This window comes from Lathyrus oleraceus, chromosome 4, assembly GCF_024323335.1.
Source record: "Lathyrus oleraceus cultivar Zhongwan6 chromosome 4, CAAS_Psat_ZW6_1.0, whole genome shotgun sequence".
Lineage (NCBI taxonomy): Eukaryota > Viridiplantae > Streptophyta > Magnoliopsida > Fabales > Fabaceae > Lathyrus > Lathyrus oleraceus.
The window spans coordinates 196405784-196426731 of record NC_066582.1 but is presented as its reverse complement, the minus strand read 5'-3'; the positions used below and the strand labels follow the sequence as shown (position 1 = coordinate 196426731).

General features: G+C 33.6%; 2 protein-coding genes across 2 annotated transcripts; both read right to left on the bottom strand.

The window, feature by feature from the left end:
• Positions 1-917: 917 nt before the first annotated feature.
• On the bottom strand, positions 918-2097 carry LOC127136645 (autophagy-related protein 101-like). Its single transcript, XM_051063182.1, is given in 6 exon segments — positions 918-1105; positions 1235-1385; positions 1464-1559; positions 1652-1737; positions 1826-1858; positions 1936-2097. Coding segments are annotated over 6 exon segments (591 nt in total). The 5' UTR covers positions 1973-2097.
• Positions 2098-7946: 5849 nt separating this feature from the next.
• Positions 7947-11635, bottom strand: LOC127074490 (autophagy-related protein 101). The gene is made up of 7 exons (XM_051015819.1): positions 11386-11635; positions 11272-11308; positions 11081-11166; positions 10842-10937; positions 10607-10769; positions 10311-10476; positions 7947-8176 (listed from the first exon to the last, which is right to left on the bottom strand). Exons 1-7 carry the CDS (start codon positions 11416-11418, stop codon positions 8101-8103), a joined length of 657 nt encoding a protein of 218 aa, XP_050871776.1. The 5' UTR covers positions 11419-11635; the 3' UTR covers positions 7947-8100.
• Positions 11636-20948: the final 9313 nt, after the last annotated feature.

Genomic DNA, 20948 nt, shown 5'->3' with positions numbered 1-20948 from the left:
GTCAAATACTACCATATATGTGGTGGTGTCAGTATTCTACGTCTTTTATATTTGCAGTGTTGATGTGTCTGTGTCCGTGCTTCATAGATAGATCAGAATATCACCAATACAAACTACAAATTATGTCAGGGCAAATTTTCTCCTAACACTAATTTCAATCATCAACAAATCATGTAGCAGTTCTTTCAAAATAGAATTGACCACAAACTTCCAAGGCAATTATCCATCAACCACTAAGCATAGGACACTCACATCCCAACAAGTAAACTAAATCAGATAAAAATGAGTGTTTAGCATAGTTTAAGAAAATGATGGCAATGAGGCAGCTTGTTTCAGACAAGTTCTCTAAAAACAGTAAACTGATGCAGTACTTCTTAGTTCTTAAACTATGTGTTACTAAATATTCTGAAAACAGTTTTCATAAATAAGTAAATTGGATCGACAGTAGAGTCATCAAAAATAGTTTCCTTTTTTTTTGTTGGGTGGATGGGTTTTTTCTTCCCTTTTCTATCTTATTGGACTGCTAACATGACTTAACTGCACTAGGTAAGTCATCACATCTTCTAAAATTCTACTTAATAATTGCTCCTTTGATTTTCTCTCATACATTTAGTTCAAAAACTAATCTTTCTTGTAAGTACACTAAGACACTTTAGCATTCTCATATGCTCTTTGTTTTGCCCTTGAGTTCTGAAGAACTCTCCTTTATGTTTGATAGGCAAATCACAATCACCATCTTGAATCTTCAAGCATGGCTCAATTGATAACATAATTATGCAACTTGTTGTATGATGTTACACTTAAATTTCACCTTTAAAGGAAACTTCACAACACAATTACAAACAACATCCAACAGAGCAGAACAATCATTCAGAATCAAAGATATTAGAATATAATGTATAATCACAAAGGATATATTAGAAAGTATACACAACTCGTCTAGGTATTGTAATTTCATATGGAAACGAAATAACATCCTCAAAATTTTGTATTGGTGGAACATGATCGTCCTCTTTGTTGACGAAATCGATTATTTGAAATAAAACATCACGTACTGATACTTCAAGTGCTTTCCTTCGAGCATTATTAGCCTCCAATGCTCTCTCTACTCATGATAAATGAACAATAGAGACAAAATAACAAATAAAGATTGAGGGAGTCAGAAGAAGCTCATTGTATAATAAGACTGAATTGTAAAAGAAAATTATTTATAGAACACGGAAAGCAACTACACCTCTGTAATCAGCAACTTCAGAATGACAAGCCTCGACTGAATGTGGTTTCAAATTCAAATTAATATACCAATGCTCAAAATACAAACGCTCAATCCTATTACTGAACCAATATGCTTTCTTGTTTTTAACCTCATAGAAAGATAAGCATATCTGCATCATTCAATTCAAATCAAAGCCCGATAAGAAAAAACTCTAATCTTGTTTTCAATCCACAAGCAAATACCTAACCTGACTCTTTTTGATTGGTTGTTTCACCAACCAATCAAGAAACTCCCCAATTTTCTCTTCTATATTCTTCTCAACCTCAAACTATCCACATTAAACCTACACAATAAAAAAAACTTAACATAAATCATTAAAAAAGGTTTTCTATATGATTAAGATAGAAACAAAAAAAATTGAAATTAAAAACGTACATAGGTAATATCACAGAGTTCCATGTTTGCATCTTTTGGACGCACAGGACCATAAGTCCGATGAAACATGATCATGTGCAATATACCTACAACACCATTACTCAAAGTAATCAAGAAAATCTTCATCCCATTCAAAAATCAAACAGAAACAAGAGTGAGTTATGGAAAATTTACATCGCAAAACTTCGTGTTTCTCAACTTTCTCAACTTCATGCATAATAGATGAAATTGAAATTAGATTAAGAAAGCGTGGTGCGAGTAGTTGAGAAAGAAGAGATAAAGGCTTACGAGTTCGTTGAGCTGAAAAACTTCACAGTTCATGATTGGATGAAACCCTAATGTGTTATGGGAAGAAGAGTAACAATAACGTGGATCAGAGAAGAAGAAGAAGGGGAGTAGCGTCAAGTGTATCTGCCAAGAGGGAGTAGAGAGTAGAGAATAGGGTATCATACAAAAGAATGCCAACTAGAGTTAGTTAAGTTGGTTATAACTGTAACTTGCGAATAATATAAGTAGCATTTCAATAACTGACCATCACACTGTTATATTTATTCTAAATTATTATAATTTAATATATTCGTATAATTTCTTTTACATAAACGGATATGAATTATATATATATATATATATATATATATATATATATATATATATATATATATATATATATATATATATATATATATATATATATATATATATATATATATATATATATATATATATATATATATATATATATATATATATATATATATATATATATATATATATATATATATATATATCATTTAAATCACAAAATATTAGGAAGGCTCACTGCGCGGTTTGGGCAGTTATGACGTTAAAAATTATCTGAATTACAAGAGAAAAACATGTGCGATTTGGTTTGTTTCGGTTGATTTTTAAAAATCAAATCAAATAAATCAAACCAATGTGATTTGGGTTGGTTCGGTTTTTTATATTTTTATTCTACCATACATATCCATATAGAGAATAACTTAACTTTGTGTTTAGTCATTCATACACTATCAAATAACAATAAAAATTACCTTATTTGAAAAACAACTTCTCATTCAATATACAAAAATCAAATTAGATAAAAATGGAATAAAAACATAAAATAGTAGCATAATATTAAAAATATTATAATGAAATAGAAAAGAAAAAACAGATGAGAGGAAATAGTTGAGTAAACGAAAAAGAAAGAATATAAAAGATGTGAGGTTAGAGAAGAAACGTGCAATAAAAACGTAATTGGAAGAGACAACAGTAGCATAAAAATGAGAATACGTAGGAGGAAGACCTGCAACCTTGTCAGACACATTAATATTTTTTACTCAGAACTATGTATGTCTTGAGTTCTCCATCGCACCTAGAGATACGTAGGAGCAAGACCCGCAATCTTGTCTCACACATTAATAAAAAAAACTTTTTGCGATCCTTTTCTTTTTCTCTTTACATTTTTAATAAATCGAAGAAAACAAATAACATAAGCTAACATTCAAATCGCAAGTTAAACTAAAAGTTTTCCATTAAGTACAACGAACTGAGGGGTGCTATTACCTTCCCCTTGTGTAATCGACTTCCGAACCCAAATATGGTTGTGACGACCATGTTCTTTTCCAAAGGTTTTATTGAAATTTTTCTATTCTATCATTGAGATAAATAAAGTTTGATGGCGATTCTATTCGAACATTTTTTCCGCGAGCGTGTGATGCGTTTCCCGAAGGATCGTATTTTTCGAGGTACGACACATGCACTATGATTTGATTGCATTTTGGGTTGTTAGGGCAAGACTGATATTAATTTATGATATTGATGCAGACACGAGCTTTTTCGGAGATGCGTCTCCAATTGGGGGTTTACTGGTTTTCGGAAATGCATATCCGAAACTTTCCTGGATGCTCTTTGATGTCTTTTTCTCGTATTGTTTATGGAAAATGGATACAAATAACGACGATAGACCGAGATTCGACGGTGAGACCCACCACACGTTCGTTCGACGTGAGAGGGCTAGACTTCAGAATGAGAAGGCGAGAGTTAGGAGGGGAACTGTATCTAGGACTCATGAGGGGGAAACATCGACTTCTAGGAGCTTCTTTTCACAAGGGTCCTCATCCCAAGGTCACGCCTCTCCGGATCATGTAGACCGGGAGGAAGCTCCTACACCGAGATTCGACGGTGAGACCCACCACACGTCCGTTCGACGTGAGAGGGCTAGACTTCAGAATGAGAAGGCGAGAGTTAGGAGGGGAACTGTATCTAGGACTCATGAGGGGGAAGCATCGACTTCTAGGAGATTCTTTTCACAAGGGTCCTCATCCCAAGGTCACGTCTCCCCTGATCATGTAGACCGGGAGGAAGCTCCTACTGCTGCACATGATGGTGTTCCTTTACTTGTAGACCCTTTTCTATGAGGGTCCTCTTGTTGGAACAAGTTTGGTTCTACAACTGTCTTTGAGTTTTGTTGATAACAAAGTGTAAAGAAAAATTTTGTACTCTAACTATTTTTCTAAGTGTGTAGATAATAGAAAACAGATTCTGACTCAGATGACATCCAAACTCTGAAACAAAGGATCAATCAAAAGCGTGCTTACAAGGAAGTCAAGAATCTGAATTGTTAAGTCAATGTTTCTGAAAAGAAACTATCCAGACAAACTCTGATAAAGACTGGGTCTATACAAGCATATGAAGCCTCATAACTCTTATCTCCATAGACTTTAAAGTCTCATTCTCACCAACTTCTAAAGACAAGTTTTGAACTCTACTCAAACTTCATCAACTTGTATACGAAGCCTCTGACTAGTAGTTTAAATCCAAAAGTCAATGACTGATTGAAGTGATAGAAGTACAAAATCTAAATATACTTTCTATGTAAAGTACGGTACTCTGTACCTACAAAAAGGTTCACACGTCTCATCATCCTCACCAACTCTCTACTGCAAGCGTCACTCTAATGTTGCAAAATAAAGCGACCTCATACAACTATTACATTGAGGATATTTCCAACTTCACCCTCCAACGATCTATTATTATCATATAAAGAGGTCTTGGAAGCTTGGAAGAATACAACAAGAAGAAGATATACATACACTGTAAAGGGTTGCAAAAAAGCTCTACGTGAAAAGAAAAAGAAAACTGTTTTCATTTTAAGAAAATTATAAACGTTCAAACACTTTCTTAAATATTTATGAAGTGTATAATTTGTTTTAAACTTTTGTATCTACTTTTTGAAGCATCTTGTAAACATAACTTTATTTATCTTAATATTTGGTTAATTTCCTTGAGAGACTAAGTTTGATCAAAATTCTCAAGAAGCCTTAGACAATTAGTCTTTGAGTTGTATTTCCTTGAGAGACTAGGGTATAGTTATAATTTCTCAAGAAGTATTAGACTATTTATCTTTGAGTTTATGTAATCAGTTTGATTATTAAATTAAGTCCTTATTAAGAAGGCGAAATCACTCAGGCGGGTAGACTGGACGTAGCTTCGTTAATGGCAAATCAGGATAAAAATACTTGATTTATTTTTCTTTATCATTGTTGTTGTTTGTTTGTTTTCTTGGGTGTCAAAAATTTTAAATCTAGAACCCAAATTCAAACCCCTACTTCTTGTGTTTCCTGAACCTTCACCTCTGACACATCCTTACTGATATACTATATAGATCATGTTGTTAGGCAATTCTGAGCCGGAGAGGTATTTTTGTTGACGATTGTTATTTATATGTTTTAAAAACTTTCCATGTGACTGGTATTTAATTTTTTATGTTTTAACAGGAGCGCGATTATTTGAAGTCTGTTAACCACATCAGAAAGATTCTAAAGCTTTATCATCCTAAATATCATTGGTTCTAAAGTGTCCTCCAATACTCCAGACTTGCAGGCATGTGTTGCTATGCGTACAAGACCATTATCCATGGCATGCAAATGGCTTTTGCTGAGAGATGACATAAGGAAACACCATCTTTCCACTTCCCCATTGGCGAGATGACGATCACCCTGGATGATGTTGCTTGCCTTCTACACCTTCCCATCAGGGGAAGGTTACTTGATCATTCCAAGATCAAATGTGATGAAGCCCAGGAGATGATGGTCATTTATTTGGGAGCTGACCCAATGGATGCCCTGATGCAGTGTGAGAGCACCAGAGATCCACATGCCAAATTTTCTTACTTGGAGAAGCTTTATGAAGAAAACTTAAAGTTGGCCGAGAATGCCGACGACGATGATCTACAGGTACCTACCATAGAGAATGTTCTTTAAGGGATTTCCTTCTATTCTTGATTGGCACGTCCATTTTTGTGGACAAAAGTGCAACATCGATGTGGCATAACTTAAGAATTTCATTGACTTATCGGCCATTCACGAGTGGAACTAGGGGACGCCTGTTTGGAATACATGTACTTCACGCTGAGCAAAAGTTCTCTTTGGACGACAAAGTAAATGACAGACTCCTACATCTTGTTGGCGGTAATTTCCATACTCGTATTAATATTAAAACCACTTTTTTACACTTGTTACTAATAATTTTTTCTTGTTCATTTTCAGGGATGAATCATATCTCACTTTCACGGCATACACGAGTTTGATTATGTGTTAGAGTATACTGAGGGTTGGTCGCGTACTTGCCTATATTGCTTGCGTAGAGGGAATGATGATATGTGGTCTTTCCGTGTGTATATTGACCGGACTCAGCACGATGACATCTACTGGACATCATACAACACTCATCGAGACATTGTTCCCTTCGACCCCATTTCATTTTACTCTAGATGATTGGCATGTGGGATGAATCGGATGTGCAGGTATCAACCGGAGCGATGCATGCATCAGTTTTGATATGTGCAAATCATTACGAGAACCCCCTTCGTGTTTGCTCCTAACAACATCGTCCGCAGATACCTTGATGACATACTAGCGGAGTATGAGAGGCATCTGGTACCAAAGGAATATCACACTATGTTAGCCACAAGTCAATGGTCTTATGTGGACGGTTACATGACTTGATTATATAGTGTCTCACACCCTGTCATGATATTGGACGCTCTTGAATGTCCACCTAGGCCTACTCATGAGGAGATCCTGGAGAATGAGCAGGCCAGAGACGACCATGTCATTGATGTGTTGTTGATCTGACTAAATATTATGTGTAATACATATCATGGCTTTAAGTTTGGACTGTTTGAGAGAGGTGGCGATGATGCGGTTGCCCTAGCAGATATCATTCTTACTTAGGCAAGAAATGTCTTGGGTTACCGACGACAGAGGAGGAACCAGGGGATTAGGATTAGGCATTCGCATTAGTTTATGCTTTTATTTGTATTTTGAAAAAAAATGTATTATTTTCGATACTTCGAGAATAATATTTATAATATTCTAAAATGTTTTTTTTAATTAATGCATTACCTTGTTTTATGATGATCGTATTTATTAATATTTGAATCAAATTATGGTAACGTTAGTCTAATTAAAATGACTTTGAATTCATAAAAAATAAAAATTTAAGACAATGTTTCTGATGCAGAGAAGATTTCAGAGATGTATTTTCAAATTTATCATAAAAATATTCGGAGATGCATCTCCGAATCAATTAACGCTTTCGAATATGCATCTTCAAAAAAATCTTTAAATTTCGAGAGGTTAGCACATAATGGAAAAACAAATTCCCATTTTTTATTGCATTTTTAAGATTAGATATCGAATTCATGAAATAATGCTTTTCCTACTATCCCATTTGGTACCACATTTCGAAAGCCAATAGTATACATGTGTCGCAAAGTCGCGAAGTGTTTGACATATTAGACATGTATGAAGCTATTAATGGTTGTCTCTTATGGACAAGATCCCTAAAGTGAACAATTAACTTTAAATAATAAAATGAACAATACCAATCATTAATAAATAAAATAACAAAGGAAAATAGTGATATTAAAAATACATGCATAATAAATCATAGATATTAAAATATCAATAATTAATTTCATCACTTCAGTGACTATTAACCTAACTTTAGTCGTATAAACTATTTCTCACCAAAGCGCGTAGATGATGCAAGTTTTTTGAGAAGTTGATAGGTAGACAAATGAAATAGTTGCTTAGAATTGTGCAAGTGGGATTTACAAATTCAAGTAAAATACAAACATGCAAAAGTGAAGTAGAGATAAAGTGATTTATGTTAAATATTCATGCAAAAGTGATTTGAACGATAAATTTCACATAAAAAATCACATCTATATTCAAAAACTACAACTGTCATCATCAAGTAGAATCAATACTGATAGCAAAATCAATAGTGATGGCAAAATCAATTCTGATGGCAAAATCAATTGTACTATATGAAAATCAAATATGTCAAAATCAATTCTATACTTTTAAAATCACTTTTGTTTTGTTTTTACCAACTGAAATCAAACATACACTAAATCTCATAAACTGCAACTCTGAAGGTCAACTTAGCATTGTTGGATGCCCAGTTTGTAGCATTCTCTTGATAATGTCCATCCCAAATGCAGAATCGGATGAACTGGTCAAAAACAGCAGATTATTAACTTATCAGCTTCAGCAAAATTAAAGAGAAGTACATGAAACTAAGACAAATCATGCAAGGTTCCAAGGGTAGAAATTTTCATCCAATAAAGATATTCTTAAAATCTCAGCTTTATGAGACAATTGCAGCTTATATTGGCCAGTCAATGCCAAAATGAGAAGCTGAAAAAGTAGACTGCAAAATAGTAAGTAATGTTTTGATTATGGGTTTCTGACTCTCTTTCCCAAAAGAGTTATTTATTGTATCCCAGAGATCACTGCAGCCTAACTGGCTGGCTCTTCAGCCAAGCAAGTTCCAAGAATCAGGGCAGATATCATACAATTCTTTGGTAGAGACCCTAATAAACACATCCATCTTGTTGATTTACTGAATATTTTGCAATGGCTTGACATGTCTGTAAATATATGTGAGAATAGAATAGGGGAGAGTAAAGGTCTGGAAGACTGATTGGCAATACCTATCCTACTACGAGCCTAAGAGGGATGGGATCACAACGCTGTACAAGAATAAGACTTGCATTGTTTTAATGATGAAATGTACTACTTTACTACATCTTTATATGTTATGATTCCTCACAAAAGGATCAGAAAAACAAGGGAACCAATAGTGGAGTGGGAATTCTGATCACTGTTTAATGTGAATGATCAAAAAATTCTTACTCTTAAATTAAAATACAACAAATGGGTAATTCTGATTGGCACCTCTAAGATTAGGCGTGTCGCGGTGTCCGACACTTGTATGACACTTGTACGACACGTGACGAAAAACTCAATCAAGTGTCCCCAAAAAATAGCTTTGTTTTGCTTTGTCACTTTGTGAATCGGTGTCCGACACCCGTATGACACTCATACGACACGTGTCAGACAACTTAAACAAATGTCTTAAAAAATGTGTTTTTTCTTTGCTTTGAGGCACCTTATAAATTTCTTGGATAAATCTTAAATACATTTAAAAGTATTAAAGATGTGTCGAATCAATATTGATCAATTTAAAGACATTAAATTCGATTAGAACATTTTTAACTTTTTCAATAATATATGGTAAACGAAGGTCAAATACTACCGTAAATGTAGCAGTGTCAGTGTCATATGTCTTTTACATTAGCGGTGCCGATGTGTCCATGTCTATGTCAGTGCAGGTGTCCGTGCTTCATAGATAGGTAACACAATATCACCAATAAGTACAAAATATGTCAGTACAAAATTTCTCCAACACTAATTTCAATCAACATAAAAGCATCTAGCAGTTCCTTCAAAATAGAATTGACCACCAACTTTCATGCTACTATCCATCAACCACTAAGCATAGGACATTCACATCCCAACACCCCCAACAAGTTAATTAAACCAAATAAAAATAAGGAGTTTTTAGCATTGATTAATAAGATGATGGCAATGAGGCAAAGTTTAAGTTCTCTAAAACCAGTAAACTGATGCAATGCTTCTTAGTTCTTAAATAATGTGTTACTAAACAATATTCTGACAACAGTTTTCGTGAATATGTAAATTGGATTGACACTAGGGTCATCCATTAAAATTATACTTTGCAATAGAAGAGTAAAACCATTTATAGCAAAGTCTTCAGAAATAGTTTCCCTTTTTTTTGTTGTGTGGAGGGGGGTTTTCTTCACTTTTCTATCTTATTGGACTGCTAACATGACTAAACCACACTAGGCAAGTTATCACATCTTCTAAAATTCTACTTAATAATTGCTCCTTTGATTTTCTCTCATACATTTAGTTCAAAAACTAATCTTTCTTGTAAGTACACTAAGACACCTTAGCATTCTCATATTTACATTTTTTATTTTATTTGTACTTGAGTTCGGTATAATTCTACTTTATGTTTGATAGGAAAATCACGATCACAAGCAATTTGTTCATCCATCTTGGATCCTATGTCTAATCTTCAAACATGGCTGATAACGTAATTATATAACTTGTATGATGTTACGCTTAAACTTCACCTTTAAAGGCAACATCACATAACAATTACAATCAAGATCCAACAAAGCAGAACAACAATTCAGAATCAAGGATATGAAAATATGAAAGAAAAAAAATGAAATGCATAATCACAAAGGATATATTAGAAAGTATAGACAGCTCACCTAGGTATTGTAATTTCATAGGGAAACGAAATAGCACCCTCCAGATTAGGTATTGGTGGAACATGATCCTTTTTCTCATTGACGAATTTAATTATTTGAAGCAAAACATCGCGTAGCGATACTTCAAGTGCTGCACTTCGAGCATTTCTATCCTCCAATGCTCCCTCTACTCATGATAAATGTGCAATAGAGACAAATAAACAAATAAAGAGTGAGGGAGTCATAATGAATTAATTGTACAATAGAAGTGAAATATGAAAGAGATTTTGTTAATCAAACACGGAAAGCAACTGCACCTCTGGGATCAGCAACTTTAGAATGATGAGACTTGCTTGAATGCGATTTCAGATGCTGGGCTACATTCAGATTAATATACCATTGCTCCCAATACAAACGCTCAATCCTGTTACTGAACCAAGATGCCTGTTTGTTTTTAACCTCATAGAAAGATAAGCATATCTGCATCATTCAATTCAAAGCCCTATCAGAAAAAACTCTTATCTTATTAAAATCCACAAGCAAATAACTAACCTGACTCTTTTTGTTAGGATGTTTCTCCACCCAACAAATAAACTGCTCAATTTTCTCTTCTATTTTCATTTCAACCTCGACCTCTCCACATTGAACCTACACAATAAACAAACTTAGCAAAAATCATTAAAAAAAAGTGGAAATTCAAATGTTATTGTAAAAAAATAATCATAATTTGATAGCGTTTTCTAAATGATTAAATTATCCAAACAAAAAAAAAATTGAAATTGAAACCGTACATAGGTAATGTCAAAGAGCTCCAAGTCTACATCTTTAGGACGCACAAGACCTAGCGCCCGATGAAAAATGATCGTGTGCAATATGCCTAAAACACCGTTACTTAAAGTAATCAATAAATCTTCATCAAATTCAAAAAATAACAACAACAACAACAGTGATAGTTATTCGGATGAGTTATGGAAAATTTTACATCGTAAAACTTCGCGTATCTCAAAGTGTTCGATTTCCTGCATAATAGATGAAATTGAAATTAGATTAAGAAAGAGAGGTGCGAGTAGTAGAGAGAGAAGAGATAAAGGTTTACGAGTTCGTTGAGCTGGAAAACTTCACAGTTCATGATTGGATGAAACCCTAGTTTGTTTGGGGAAGAGAAGAAACAGTTACGTGGATCGGAGAAGAAGGGGAATAGCGTGAAGTGTTTTGAAGAAGTAAGCGATGACTTGTTTGTATTCGCAATCAGAGGGAGTAGAGAGTAGAAACTAGGGGAGATGGGTTTCTTTTTGTGCAAATAGTTATTGTTATTACTCTCTTCATCATTTATTATAAAATAAAATAGGCTAAATTTCCATTTTTTTCCACTATTATATCTCATTCATGAAAATAGTTTTTATATTTTACTAATTTGGATCTTTTCTCATATTTTTCACTTAAAATTAATGATTTATTTATTTTTACAAGATGTGTCACCGGTAAAATATGATAAATTATCGTATAGGAATTTTTGTGAAATTAAAAAAAAAAAGTTACACTTCATTGAAAATGAATCGATTCTCAACTTTTTAGTATAAGAAGATGAGAAATAGAAAAAAAATGATGTAAATCTTTAAAGATAATAAAATATAAGTTACATGTCTGAATTTGAAAATGAATCTGACTCTGAAGGTGAGTCAGACAATGAAAGTGAATCTGACTCTGAAGGTGAGTCAGGCTCTGAAGGTGAGTCAGACTCTGAAAATGAATCTGACTACGATGATAATTCAATATTCAAGATTAGTTTCATTTGCATTTATTTTTGCATTTGTATTTGAACTCAGTTTGTATTTCATTTGAGGTTTCATTTGAATTGGAACTTCATTAGAGTCTTTGTATAAAACTCAAATCAATGTGAATTTATAACAAATTTAACAGTTTTATGTATTTTGAGAAAGTGAAGAAAAGTTAGTTATTCTCTCTCTGTGTGTGTTTGTGTAATTATTCATCATATTCTTTCTCTTGTGCATTGTTAGTGGAGGTTCATTGTTGAATTCCAAACAATATATATACCCTCTTGATCTTTGAAATAGGGTAAGAATTATTTAAACAATATCTTCTCAAATTTTTATGTGATTTTCAAACTTTTCCCATCATCCTCAAAATGATAGACATCATGAGTTTTACATCTAATCCTCTATTAACCTCTAAATTTTTTTACCCTCTTTCTTCTCTTTTCCATTTTTTATGTGAGATTGTTAGTCTTGCGATGAACACCTCATTGTAACCCAAGCAAATATTTTGTGTGATCACACTCTCACGAAAGACATCCTATCATGGCCCAGACAAGTATGTCGTGAGATCAATGATCTCTTCACCATGAATATGATGTTGTAGTTGAGTTAATTGATGAGTCATAGTTTTTTTTTATCTTTGGAGTTTTTTAAACAAAATTATCTCATTAGAAAGTGGATTTTTCTCTTCTTTAGGTGTATTTTGATATGACTTCTAAAGATTCTTCCACATTTAAATACTAAATTGAGGTAATAAGAAGTCGTTTTGTGAAAGATCTTATCAACTCTCTTTTCATATCTCACACCATGCACTAGACATCTTTAGCATGATCCAAGTGATTTAATGGTAGAAACTTGATTGTATGTGGCCCAAAAGATAATTGGTAGGGTCTAGTACCATCTTAAAATTTGTATTGAGCATAACTCGATCTTATAAAACTGAGTTCTAAGGTGAAGATTACCCCTCTTAGAAATATATTTTCATGTCATATTGATAACCCACAATTTGTGAGTTATTGCATACCTTAAGTTTTTCTTTAGTATCAGAATATTACATCTTAAGTTTTTATTTTTAGTTTATTTTGGTTGCTTTATAGTATTTATCCTAGAGCACAATAGGTGCTCCCTTTTCTTGGTTTAATGTGTTTGTTTCTTGTTGAAAGGTTAACTCTGTCGAGCTAAGGAAAGACTGCAATGATCAGAAACTGGGAGCGCAAGCTCAAATAAAAAGGTGAACTCAACCAAAGAGGGAAATGGAGAAGGAAGCTGAGTTCCTAGGGAAGAGCGGGAGAATTGATGTATTTGAGGGAATCTCTGCTCTGTATGGAAGAAAATTCATTTGAAACAAGTGGATAAGATCAAGGGGCACTAGAAGACAAAAGTTGGTACAATTGTACAACCACCATTATGCATGCTCTGCAAGAAAGGACATTGTCTCCTGCACCCTGTTGTGGCAGTTTGTCTCAAGACGCCTTGTCTCCCACAAATTTTCCCTTGTACCTGATTCATTTCTTATTAAGTTGATGGAATGATGTGAAGGCGCTGATTCATGTAATGGACTTGATTTGATTTCCTATTTTTGGCGCATGATCCAAGACATCTCAAGAAACCCTAATGAAGGCTTATAAATAGACTCTGCTGAAGATTGAGGAAGGAGTTCAACATTATTTCACAATACAATACAGAAGATAACAATTTGAGGTTAGTGGAGAGAAAAGAGAGAGTTTCTTCTTCTCATCATTTCCTGTACCAGCTGATGAGCCCTGGTGCAACTAGAGTCATCTCTTGTTGATTATTTATCTCAAAAAATCTTTAAGTTACTTTTAGCTTTACATTTCTTCTTCAGCATTTGTTTAAGAATGTATCTTTTGAGAACCATGTATGTAGTTTGTACTCAGCTCACCATGAGCTAAAACTTTTATATGTTGAGTAATGGAAAGTTAATTTTATGATATCTTTATGTTAAGTGATGTGTTATTTAGTGCCTTGTTTTATTATGTGTTAACTTGTTTACAAATATGATTATTTGAGTGGTCAACTTATAAAAAGATAAAAGCTTATTATTGTGAGAGATCCAACAACAAGTGGATTTCATAATAAAAGTAGTTGAAAAGAGTAAGATAGAGATATTCACTTGATTAGTTCACCTAGAGATAAGGAACTACAACTATAAGGGATTTCAGAATATAAAGAAGCGTATTTTAGGGTTATAAGTGTGACTTATAATTTGTTCCCTTGTCCTAGAAATGCATGCTTTGATGTTGTAGAAATACACCTCCAGATCACTCTGGCCTTTCTTGGAACGACATTGCACATCATGAACACATAGCTACTTCTTTAACATTAATGGACCTTAGCTAAACATATACTCACTTGATATCTTTCCACAATCACCTTACACAAATTAGATCTGATTTAAAGGAGAAAAGTTGAACTTATGACATTCATATACTATTCTCATCTCTGCTTATGCTTAAGTTAAAATATATTTTATTGTAAAATCAACCTAAGTAACATTCACTCCATGTGGGTATTGATATCCTTATTTTTTATCACTTGCTACTTCTAAATATACATGTATACTTGCATGTGACACATTTTCAAGCAACAAGTTTTTGGCGCCGTTGTCGGGGAGTGCCAAGTTATATTTTTTATTTTGTATTCATTACTATTCTTTTTTATTATTTACAGAGGATATCCTTAACTTGAAAGAACTCTTAAAGTGATAAGGATATTTCAACTTACTGGACATTTTCCATGGAGTCCACGTCCCTTCTTTTTGGTTGACTTACCAGAGCTAGAAGAAATAGTGTAAGACGAAGCAGAGGTAGAAGTAGTCATGGCAGACAATGACGTTATTGGCATTGCCAATGATAGGGCAAGACACATTAGAGATTATGCAATATTTTATCCAATGCCATGAATATTGGGATCATATAACCAGAAATTGATGCACCACAGTTTGAACTTAAGCCTATGATGTTTCAAATGTTGCAAACTACTGGCCAATACTCAGGTTCTGCAAACGAAGATCCTCACTTGCACTTGAGACAATTCCTGGATGTTACTAGTAATTTTAAAATTCCTGGTGTCACTAATGATGCATTTAGATTGAGGCTCTTTACATACTCTCTAAGGGATATAGCCAAGATTTTGTTAAATTCCTTGGAGCCTAACTCCATTGCCATATGAAATGATTTGGCTGAAAAATTTCTAGCCAAGTATTTCCAATGAGATAACCTCATTTAGACAAGGAGAGGATGAATCCCTATTTTAGGCTTGGGAAAGATTTAAGGAGCTGCTTAGATAATGTCCCCACCATGGCATACTAATATGTATTCAACTTGAAACTTTTAACAATGGATCATTGTCTTCCTCAAGGAATATGTTAGATGCCTAAGTTGTGAAGCTCTCTTGTCCAAATATTTTGAAGAAGGTTACAAGTTAATTGAGAGTATCACTGCCAACACTTACCAATGGCATGTCACTGATTAGTGCATTTTCATGCACATTCTTTCACTATTATGTTACAACAATTCTAGAGTCTTTTTCTTTATTTCTACTATTTTAGTATGTTTCCTTAGCTTAGTTTATTGCTACATTTATTTTAATTTCGTATAGTATTTTTTGAATAAACAACTATTTACACTCTCTCGCTTTGCAGGTCATAAATTGGGTTACAAGAATCGGATTGACGCATTCTAATAGGCGTTGGAAAGCTGAGAGAATAGGATAAAAGTTTTATGTTGAAGTCAGAAGCTAATTCAGAGTGAAGAAGGGTCAAATAATTCGTTTTATTTCCAGACTTAAGAAAATACTTAGTCTTTGGGCCGATTTTGTATTTTTTCGGGCCAATTACTATTAGGCCCAAATTCCTTTGCTCTATTTAAAAAACTTAGTAGTTTTAGGATTTATTATTCAACATTCAACAAATAGAGAATATGGCATACAAATCTTATGGAGAGCTAATTCCCATAGAGTCGATCTACTGTATTTAGATTCCACTTTGAGGTTTTTATAAATTTTAGTTTAATTTATATTTCATTTCAATTCTTCCTATATGTAAGACCCCAATTTTTACCCTAAGATCCATCATGCAATTTCATCATATGCATTAGCATTGGGATCATACCTTGGAATCCTCCTTACCCCTATCTCATTGGGTTTGTTTTGGGAGAAATCACCAAGCACTATGTGATTGTATCATACTTGTATATTATCATTTTACTAACCAAAATGCCAAAAATATGTCTTTGTATATGCCTAACTTCTTGTAGGTAGGGAACGATCCTCATTGATCTATCAAGTTCATATCTAGGGTTTGAGACCCTCATGGCTAAAAGCATAACCAAGGATTGATTCACAATGTCTCAAAGCATCATATATGAGTCCCAATGATTTATACATATGATATTGATCAAGTATTCTTCAAGAGTTTGAAGGTGATTTTCCTTGGAAACCCTAGTTTGACTGGGTATTTTGAGTAACTTCTCCAACAAGCCATCTCACCAATTGATCAAATTTCTCAAGGGACACCTCAAAATTCATCATCTTATGCATATACGATCTACCATGAGCCAATAAAGTCAAAAGAATTGAAGGTTAGCAAGTTGGTTGGTGGTGGTTGGCCAGATGAATTCATCTAATCAAAACTGGGTCTCCCTAGACCCCATCTCCTACAATTTTCACCATATGAAAATGATTACAAGATAAAGGTTACTCTAAATGACATTCCAAATAACTTTCGTGTTGAGACCTAGAGCTAGTTTTTCTTAGAAAATCATTTTCTATGTTGAAACATTATAGGTCATTTTGTCTAAACCCTAATTTGAAAGTCAACTTCCCAAGGCCATAACTTGCTCAATTTTTATGAGATGAAAGATTTACAAGTTGCACAATTAAATTAAAGATGTCTACTTCAACTTTGATGTTTGGAGTGTGATCTAATTCAACTTTTATGAGCATGTGATATGAGGTTACATTATAGGTCATTTTTGACCTATACCATTGAACAAGTGATATTTCCAAACTTCAAAAATGCATAACTCTATCATTACAAATCCAAATGACATGAAATTGGTGACCATTTTGAAGGTATTTGAAAGAGCTACAACTTTTATGAATACACGTTTCTCATTTGAAGCTCACATAAAAAGTTAAGCAAGGTGGAATATTGAGATATATGGCTTGACACTTAGAAAAAATTTCCACATGTTGAAATTTCCAAACTTCCACCTTAAAATTCTCCATGTTCCAAGCTCTAAATGAAAAAGTGTTAAACATCAAACTTGTTCCCCTTGATCCAAGATTTTCAAAGAACCCAAGTTCATGCATTTTGGATGAAGTTTTCTAGGTCTGCGCATGGCTTTAACAAAGCTGCATCATTGGAGAAAATCAAATGTCCAAAACTCCACATATCATTGCCTTTCCACTCAAGCCTCATTTGAACTTAAAAATAGTTGGATATGGATCAAAATGGATTGCTTCATGGGCCTGTACATGCCCATGCAAGCTTGTGCATCACATTGCTAAATTTATCAATTTTTCAAGTGTGCAATTATCAATCCCAAATGCTACAAATACAAGGCCCCTGAGCTCAATTCAAACACACCTTGCGCGCCAGCTTTGCCCCCCAATTGAAACCCTCATATTTCAAAGGAAAACTTGAAATTTTTAACTTGAAAATTGAGTTTGAATATCACTGTTTGGAGATTCAAGAACTCTAGGATCATAAGCTTTGTACCATTGCTAAACCTCTCCTGCAAGCTTCTCATGTGTGATCAGATCAAGGTTGAAGCAAGCAACATCAAGTTTTGCATAATATTGAAGGTAATTTTCAAAAACTTCATCTCTTTGATTCTCACCAATTCTCATCAATTCTCTTGGATCTTTGGTTGTCTGAAGTCCTACCAATATAGGCAAGAAGATTGAGTTGCTTAGAGGTCAAATCGAAGAAACTCAGTTGACACACCTCAAAATTCAACTCCTAATATCTTTCTATATATGTGGAGTTAGTTGAAATTGAGGTCAGATTCGTGCTCTACGCCATTTTTTCTTTCAGATCATGTCCTCCTTTTTCATTTTCTTGATGGTGATGAGTGAACCAGTCCAACGGACCTCGCCTGAGACGGTGACCAGAGGTCCAACGCCGGTGGTGTGCTGGACAGGTTCTGAGCCATTGATCTCATTTGAAATGTTTTAATCTCACGCGTTGGTTTTAATTACCATCCCTGCAGCGCATTGACTAAGGTCTATTGTGGAACGCGCAACTCTGATCCACTTGATCTGACACCTCAATTAATGAGGGAGATCAAGTGGTCCACGTTATTTCTGATTATTTGAATTTCATTTAATTTGTTTTATTTTCATTAATTCATATTAATTTTAATATTGATCCAAAAAATATGAGAGTTTCACCAAAAAAATTTAAATAATTTCCTGTTTCATATTCTGAATTAAAATTATTTTTTGGATCATTATTAATATTTTTCATGATTTAATTGATTTTATGATTATTTTTAATTGTTTAAAAATACTTTTAAGTCTTTAAAAATTCTGAAATTTTTTCTCCAAGGTCCTTTGACCTTGTTTGACCTATGATAAATCTCATGGCCATTTCTTTGGTGTTTTGATGAGGTTTTAGGGATTTGGAAAACCATATTTAATTTAAATGCCTTATTTTAGTATTTTTAATTTGAATAAATGCCAAATAATTGTGTTGACCTCTTGTGATGATTTGTGTAAGTTTGACTAATGTTGTTGGGCCTTGGTCAAGGTTGATTTGTCTTTGTTGAGTTTATATCATTGTATTTAGGGGATGAATAGAATGTACATTCCATCTCCCAAAATGAATGAATGAAATTAATTTGGTAAAGGTCCTCCTTTGACCAATTTGAGTTTTGATCCATTCCCATCCCTCTTCATCTATTTCCCCTTCTTTATGCACTCATTTCATTTGACCTATGATATCTCTAAGTCCTAAGGCTAGTTGATTGCAAAATCAACATAAGTATGGATGAGATTAGGCCACCTCTTTTGCATATTCTTTTTTGGGTGTGGTGTGTTTCATGAGCATAGTCCATTATACTATGTCTCTAACATGCATTAACACAAAAATTCTATTGCCCGACCTCAAATAGTTGTGACTTCTACATAAGTCCAATTACGATTGCTTAACATAACGCTAAATTTTTGACACAAAAGGCATATCATTCTAGTTAGTGAGATTGTAAGTCTCCCCTCTTTCATGGTATTATATGGAAACTTGGCCTTTTTTCCTTCCTTTGGAAGATGTCTTGGCTCAAGGATCCATGCTTGTGATAAGTGGGTTGAGTGTTCTCCTAAGAATGACTTAAATGAAAAGCAAAAGCAAAACAATACTAACTCTTAACTCATTAACAACTAACATTTAATTTCAAGTTCTTTATTTTAATGAACTTTAATTTTTAAGCTCTATTCATTTTGCCATTATTCATACCATTCTAATTGTTTATGTTAATGTCATTTTCACTTGGTCCATTTGGACCATATTGTGTGATATATCTTGTTTGTGTATATTTTGTTTGTTTGTGTGGTCTTTGACCATTAATGTACATAATGAGAACAAAAACCCTAAAAAACGTTTGTGTGGATTGTTGACTTGATCTTGGACAAATTGGATTTAGAATCTAGGCAACCTCCCTATGCTAAAGGACTTGGCCAATGCCAACATTTGTGTAACCAAGTGCTTGAAATTTGAAACTTCATCTGATGCATCTTTGAAGATCCCTTTGAGTTCATCCGCAACATGATCATTGTGAAGTTGTTATTTTGAACCTGTGACTTGAGGAGTTCATCTGCTACATGGGCTAATTTGAAAAAGATCATGGAGTGGCTAAGTTCTGATGTGGCTATCTTTATTTGACGCCTTGCTCTTCAAGATTGATATAATTGTGCATTATGTGTTGCTTGATTCAAAATGTCCAAAGGAATTTGGGTTTCTATAAGACATTCTTGCCTATTGGATTACTACCTATTTGTCAGATCTTTTCAACTCTTAACTTTTAATTTTGTGCATAGGATTAGTCTCTTCATCTCCTCCCCATTTCCATAATTTCAAAATCTCTCCCTCCATTTAAAAAATTCTTCTTTGCTTGAACTAGTTTTGTTCTAAACTTTGACCACTTTGCAAACTAGAAACTTTGGCCTTATGCCATTTCATTTTCAAACTTCTTTTCTTAATCAAACTTGTAAATAGACTTAACCATACTTGACTTAAAATTTTCAAAAGCCAAAAAGAACTAACTCATTCAAACCATTTTCTAGGCCCTTGTGCCTTTCAAACTTAATTTTTTATTTAAAGCAATGCATCCACTTTGAAATTTATATCATGAACTACGAGGTTTTGATTTGAAAACTTCTTACTTTTGGGTTTTGTTCGTACTTTTTCCCCTTTCCCTTGGAAACAATAAAAGCGCGGTGGCGACTCTTGTTATTTGATGTCTTGCCTATCCATAGCTCGATGATCATGAATTTACCGCTACACTATAAAATCGTTTGTTTAATTCAATTACTCTTATTTGCTTAATTCGACTGCTGCTTATAGGATAAAGTTGATTAAATTTTATTATTGTATGATCCTTAACTATAATCATGTTAGCGTAGCTTTTTTGTTATCGTGTTTGATTAAGGCGCATTTGCTTAATTCGCGACAACTTAAATCTATTTTCTTAATCAAGAAATTAGGAACATAAATCACATAATACCAACTACGCTTATCAATGGGTATTATAATCGAAAATGATCGAATCAACTTAGGGAATTGAAATTATAAGAATCAATGATAAGTAGGAAATCAATACAGTAGATTAGCTTATTTATCAATTTTTCTTTTACCTTTAATCAT